At 38.9% G+C, this 7,281-nt stretch overlaps 1 protein-coding gene across 1 annotated transcript in view; it reads right to left on the bottom strand.

The window, feature by feature from the left end:
* The window catches only part of LOC140236086 (solute carrier organic anion transporter family member 5A1-like), a 14,290-nt gene extending 8,608 nt beyond the window's left edge, over positions 1-5,682 (bottom strand). The window contains exons 1-4 of the mRNA XM_072316060.1: positions 5,527-5,682; positions 1,446-1,750; positions 622-863; positions 87-239 (exon numbers count right to left, since the gene is read on the bottom strand). Of these exons, the coding sequence (XP_072172161.1) occupies positions 87-239; positions 622-863; positions 1,446-1,750; positions 5,527-5,682 (856 nt within the window). The remainder of the gene's footprint in view (positions 1-86; positions 240-621; positions 864-1,445; positions 1,751-5,526) is intronic.
* Positions 5,683-7,281: the final 1,599 nt, after the last annotated feature.

Here is a 7,281-nt window from a genome sequence, read left to right as displayed (position 1 = left end):
ACAGACAACAAAACAAATCTAAATCAAAAGAAATGCATGACCTATTGAACGTAACCGGATACTCGACATCTTATTATGCTGCTTACCAATCCACCAAGCCCCGACCCACTGCGCGTCTTTCGGTCCTACTCCGTACTTCTCCGGATCGTCGCGGTAGAAATCCACCCACTTGCGAACCGTCACGCCGCCGATGAGGAATCCGACGATCCGACCGAATCCGAACATGCTCTGAACGTAACCTGTACAAGTGGGGAAAAATACACACAGAGTGGAGCAAAATGTCAGACGGTTATGTAAAATCATTCATCTTTATCTTCTCTGAAGTATTAGTCATCGCGATGAAATCAAAATCAAAGCAGTAGGCCTACTCGGGAGGCCACTGACAATATTTAGCTTCTTGGGCTCATCCCATGAATTTTCTTTCCTCTTTATTTTGCTAGCGTTTTCTTTACACCTTTTATGACAACTGTATTAGTGATCTATCTTTATAACATGGTAAGAATAATAAAGTCGATTTTTTTTTTCGTCATGAATAACAAGTGTGGTTGAATCGTAGAAAAAAAAAAGATAACTAAAATAGTTCTGTAGGTTCTAGGTATAATCTAGATCTCTTGATCATACCGATGTACATGGCCGAGGTCGCCGTCTTTACGTTGTCGTCGATGTACGACATGCCGAGCGCCATGACGGGGGTCCAGCCGAGACCGACGATGATCTGGCCGCAGATGATGAACACGAAGGCCGCGTGGTTGCCCGATTCCTTGTCACCGGTCTCCTCCGCGCTGCAGTGGTCCGCCGGCGGGTCCCCGATGTTGCACACGTTGGCAGAGGTGTCGTTTTCACCCGAGGAGTCTACCACGGGGCTAGTGGGGTCAACACATTTTAAACGATCAATTTATGGTCATGAGTTTAAAAGAACTGTGGCGTCTGACATATAGCTTTATCAAAAAAAAAAGTACGGTCCGGATATTATAAAAGACAATTTATGAAATTGTCCTATTTCGGAAATTAAGAATATGCGGAAAATGATAATGCACTTGCTTTACAGATTACACAGTAGTTTGACGATATTAGAAGTCGTGCATGTTGTTAAATGAATGTAAGGTTAAAAGTAAGTTGAAAATTTTCAGGACTTTTGGTTCTGAGATAAATCTTCAGACATTATTTGCAGAAGAAAGAAATACCATCTGCCACACGATAGCATGAAGATCATACCGTGCATCATTGTGCTTTTGTGTTTTGCTGTACACTTTTTGCCCTCCGTCGCATGTTATGGGGGGAAAAAGGATAGAGCGCATAATAGGCTAGGTGACTCGTTTCACCGCTTATAATAGGCTATATTTTTGAGCCCATTTTGTATTGTCAGATATAGCACACATTTAATTGCATAAAATAAGTTTCCGTTTCACGTCCAAATAGAACAAAAGCATAATAAACAAACTTACACGTAAGCGCCGAAAATGAACTGCGGCAGCAGCGCCACCAACGCGCCGACGCCCATGAGCATTGCGCCAAGTCCGATCCATAGGGGGCGCTGGCTTGTGGGCTTGCCGCCGTAGTAAACCACGAAAATCACCAGAACAAGAGACGCCAATTCGTACATGCTATTGATGAAACCCAGCTTGGACGAAGGCAGCTGGTAACGGGTTTCCAGAGAGGTCACCGCGCTGCCGAAGGTCCCCGAGTTGAAAGCATCGGAGGCCACTACCCAACAGAGCAGCACGCAGAAGAAACGTCCCGAGGCCAGGAACTAACCAGGAACAATGATAATCATGCCAAACTATAGTCTTGTGGGAAATACATAATTGTTGCTAATATTCCCCATCCACCCCATCCCCTTCCAGTCAACTATAGGAACATTCCAAGATGAAAATTCCAAGATGTCACTTCTCAGTATACGTAAGTTTCGTTATATAAAATATTTAAAAACAAACAAACAAACAAACGTAGAAGACAAGATCTGGGCTCCATTTAATAATAATGATAAAAAAAAAAGTTGATGTGATAACAACTCCTTCAGGAATGGCAATTGCCATGGTAACGCAAATAATCCAGCTTCCTGATTGGATGTTGGTATGGGAAGTTGCCATGACAACAAGAGTTGTTATATTCCGACATCTTATATGAAATGGGTCCATGCAGTCGTTGGTTTTCTGACATTTATTTAGTTTCGTGATAACTCCCATGAATCTTCAACTGGCTGTCTTATTTGTTTGTTTGTTTTTTCTCGAAGATGGCTCATTTTTAACAGTTTTTGTAATATGAAATTTTGCAAAATAATGTGACATCTTGTGACCATCTTGTTAACATCATTGCAGTTGTATACAAGTGGATTTTTATTACGCTACGTACCACCCCGCCCCAATAGGCACACTCACACACGCGTTCGACGCTATATAGGCAAACAACCAGCATATTCAAATAATATTATGATTTCAGGGTACAAACTCTAATAGGAACCTAAATCAATAACGTACCTAAATCATTACCAACATTCTTTTCTCTGATATCACAATACTGAGTAAAGCAATTTTAGTCATTTCAGTCGTCAACTACAATTACTTGTAGTGCTTCCAAGCACAGTGTCTGCGCTCGGGTGGTTTCCGGTAATAAACAAAAATAATTGTGTAAGTCTTTTGTATAATGATATCAGTTGTTTGTGTTTACGGTGTCATGCACTAGACCTACTTCTGTGATGAGGTATGAGTTTTCTTCTGTTTGTCAGCCCTCTGTGCAATTTTTGTTTTGTTTTGTTTTGTTTTGTTTTGTTTTGTGTTTTGTGTTTTGTAAGATCGTAACTGCTTTGTCTACCCTCCGCTGGTTCCTTTTTGTCTTGAAATGATGTTTTCTTAAAATGCAATGTATATCAGCAGTACAAAAATTTTCATTTGCACAGAGGACATGCAGACAAAATTGAAGAAAACTAATACCTCATATCTTCACTCCTCTGCTTAATAATCTCTTGCTTTCATTCACTTCTGTTCTTATCTATCAAGTATTCATTATTCGTTTGATCGAAATTGATTTCTCTTCAATCTATTCCAAAGAACATCTTGTAATTGTCTTTGCTACCACAACAATGTATTCCAGCATGGTCACTTCAAACAAGAACCGTGGACTCCCGTTGACTCCCGTTGAGAAGTAATGAAACAAACGAAACTAAACACAGAGATGTCAGTGTATATGCAATATACAGGAGGTACCACACTGCATACAGAGTGGCGTGAGTCAACAAAACATGGTGACTCAATTTCCCAAACGTCGGGGATTTCTACTTCATTATTGTTTCCCAATGCGAGCAAGGGAATTTGTGTAAAGAATGCGTGCGTGTCTTCTTCTCCAGATGATGTTACACAATTCTCGACTTCTAGGAGCTAACAGTCGAATCAGTTAAGTTAAGAGGGCAATGAGGTACAACTGCCTTCTGAATAAACCCCGTTGATAGATCACCGTCTTTAGACAATATTAGCATTGCAAACTCTGAGATCACGTGTTCTTATTATAGAGTTAAAGGGATATTCCCCAAGATATTATGTCAGTCGAGTGCACGCAAGAAGAATATTATCGTAAACGACAGTAGGTGTGAAGAAGTACGAACAGAGTAAATTGATCAAAAAACATAAATTCTTAAAGTTTCGATGCCGATATAGGGAAATAAGAAGTCTACAACAATATTAGCGTTGTCAAAGCAGTACACAGATATAAAAAAAGAGAGAAAATGAATAAAACTAATGCGCAAAACATCTATTCTTCGAATGAAAAACCACACATTCCTTCTTTTTGTTACTGCCATATGTTTAGGGCAATTGATTGTGACCGTGCGTCACGAAACCAACAAAAAGTCTTACACACCGATTTTGTGTTAGACTCAAAATAGGTGAAATGGGTCCACTTAATCAATCTTGAAAACTTATATTTTTTGAAAGAGCAAGACTTCATCTGCATCATAGTAAAATTTGGGATCATAAAATAAATAGGGAATTGTGTATTCAGCAGATGAAATGGGTCAACTGAATCAATCTTGAAAATTTAAATTTTTTGAAAAAGCAACACTTCATCTGCATCATGGTAAAATTTGGGATCAAAAAATGAATAGGAATTTGTGTATTTAGCAGTTTTCCAGAACTTTTTTTTTTTTGTGTAGAATATTGTGATTAGGTGTGTCTTAGAGTCCCCTATTCATTTCTTGCCTGTACACACTCCCCACTTTCAACTGTAAGAACTTTTGAAAGGATAATGTTACTGCTTTGAAGGTTGGTTTCAGCCATGGATATAATACGTTATTAGAACATGATCAATTTCAGCCTAATCTGATAATTTCTTCATTGTTAAAGCTACGGAGTAAAAAAATCCTGTTTTTTAATGCTATTCATTGTACAGCTAGCACGGCGTGGTAAAATTGAGCGCTTGAATAGACCCTTGAACCTTGAAGATAATCCCGATATACAGCAGCTTGTCCATGAAGCTAAACTGGGATGGGTGTGCGACAGTAGGTGACAGTGTTAGAATTAAGAGTAGGTGACAGTGAAAAAAGTTGTGTGTATAGTAAAAACAAAAAAACAAAAACGTGACTGTGCAAGTACCCTATATACTTAAACAGCATCTTTTCCAAGTAAACACTTTTCAACATTATGCGTTTTCATTTCAATATTTAGGTGGGTTATATAGGAGAGTCCATTTGAATTGAGTTATACATCATTTTAAAGCTTAAAGTCTGCTCTTTCAGAATCTGTCCTTAACTAAAAATAAATGTCTGGCGACTTTTTGTTGGTTTTGTGGTGCAGGGTCACAATTACTGCCGCTGCCTTCTGAAAGAGGCAAGTCAAGCCCTCTTTCATTCCGCTAGACATTATTATTCTATGGCATTTTCCTCACATCTAAAAAGTAATGTTGGCTACTTGGACAACGCGAGTTGTTGTAGTCTTCTTATCCAGCACTGGCATTAAAGACATTTTGAAAGTTTATATCTTTTGATGTAGATTATAATGATACGCGTTATGTAAGACAAAAACGAGGAGAAATGATGACGGTGATGAGTTGTTGGATCTAAAACGTAACTTAACTTACTTTAACTTAACTTAACTTAACTTCATTAACTTCACTTTGATAGTTAAACTTAACTCAACTTAACTTAAAAATCCGTGCTTTTAGTTCAGTACCACGGACACCCATGGTCAGCTGGTGGCATAAATTGAATAGTTCCTTAATTTACAAAAAAAAAAAAAAAAACAAAGACAAAAAGAAATAGAAAGTCAAAATGGACTTCGTGGTTGAAAAAAAAAAATCGGGACCCCTGGTAATATTAGCAAAATCAACTTTGGAAGGATCCATTGATCATATTAGGAAAATCGACGTTGAATAACCGACAACCTGACGTGGACTGAAAAGAGTTAACGGCAGCGTTCTGTTTGAGAAGAATTACAGTGAGGAGGAATAGATTGATATCATAGAAGTTATTCATTAACCCTTTTCCTCCTCCTCCTCCTCTCCCAAGCTTTTTTTTTAAGGCTCAAAAAGCCATCTTACCTGTAATCTTGAAGGACGCCAGGAGAAGCAGCCGTAGCCTTTACTCTGCGAGCGATCCTCGTCCACCATGCAGTAACGGTCGTCCGCCTTCGCGTCCGCCTGCTCGTTCATCATCGGCGACGTCGTGGTGCCGTTTTCCTCGATCTCCTGCGTCATGACGATCAGAGAATCGACGACGGGTCCTTATGTTATAATAATGTTAACGCGGTTAAGAATATCCTGTCCTCTGCGTTTGGCTTACGCTTGTATTCCTGTCACAGAATATAAGAACAGAATAACTTGTGAGTGGGTCTAATGTATACGCCATGTTCATAGAGAGTCAAACTCTCGACAAAGATGCAATGAATGAAAAATCTGTCGTGACCTAGAACTGTAAAATAATGCTAGTATGTTAATGTGTAACAGCAGGGTATAAAAACAAAAAGATGAAACGTAAACCCACTAACACACACATGCACAAAGCACACACACAAATAAAATAGAATAATATAGCAACTAATCATGAGACGAAGCAAATAATAAAGAAAGAAACAGACAAACAACATCAATAAATCAGCAATTATCATAATCATCGTTTCCTTCAATTCGCAGGATGCGGCAACGATCTTACTTACTTAATCTAAAGAGCACGAAATCTAGTGTTTCTTCCTGTCACCGTATGAGTACACACGACGGTAAATGCGACGGCTAATTATGTTAAATTTCTAGCACTCCGCGAGAGTGACTTCCGTGACTGAAACGAACTGGACACCTGCCAGAGAGTGATCGCCTGACGCAAAGTGCCCCAACTTAACTGACATTGAGCGCCTTAAAAGTTATTCAACTTTTAGATAGGAGAGAACAATAATCAGTGACCCGCACAAAAAAAAAAAATAAATACTGGGCGACTGACGTATCACCAGCCGGCTCCTCATGTGTCACAATAAAGACGATACGAGATATACTTCGAGCGGGCTCTATCTATACCAGCATAGAGGGGCAAACTCTTTTTTCTTTTTTTTTCTTGGAGGCTAGGAGGGTTATGAATGATGACGCAAATGATCAATGCTGGCACATTGACAATACGTAAGGATACATATCCAGGGCCAGTCCTCGCCCTCGCCTTCACGTATACACCTGTCCTTTATACTGCCATACTTTGGCAAAAGGAAGCAAGTGACATACCACCCGAATTTGAGTTATTGATGTTTTCATAATTCACATAATGAGCTCTTCTTCCAGGCTAAATTTCATGCAGAAACACTCATCCTACTAAGAGATATATTAGATAAGACATCATGATAGTCCATTGACGTCAGTGTAAATGACAGACACATTTTGCTCTTTTACGAGAAATGTCACTTTTGTCACTTGCTTCCTTTTGTCAAAGCAGGGCAGTATACCCCTACCACTTGTCGATGTTGTAACTTAACGAATTAGGAGGTTGGGTGATCAAAAGTATGTCAAGTAACATCTCACAAAATGCTTAGGGACTTTACTTGACAATCTTCATTGTCTTTTCTCTTCTTTATCTTGGTTGGTTCTTGGCTTTGGTTCCTTATTTCAGGAAGGACGTTATTTCTGTTTTTTCTGTAAATGATATTAAGTGATATCTTTCAACATTTTACCTAAAGCTTTTTAATGCCAGAAGGAGACAAATTGACTAAAGTAGAGAAATGACAAGCAATAAGTCAAATCAAAAATATAATATCTAAGTACACGTGACATTGCAATGTGAGGGAACATAAATATAGGTAACAACAGCTAGAAAGTTTA

This window comes from Diadema setosum, chromosome 12 (genome assembly GCF_964275005.1).
Source record: "Diadema setosum chromosome 12, eeDiaSeto1, whole genome shotgun sequence".
In the NCBI taxonomy this organism is placed as follows: Eukaryota; Metazoa; Echinodermata; class Echinoidea; order Diadematoida; family Diadematidae; genus Diadema; species Diadema setosum.
This window is presented reverse-complemented; position numbering and strand designations above follow the sequence as displayed.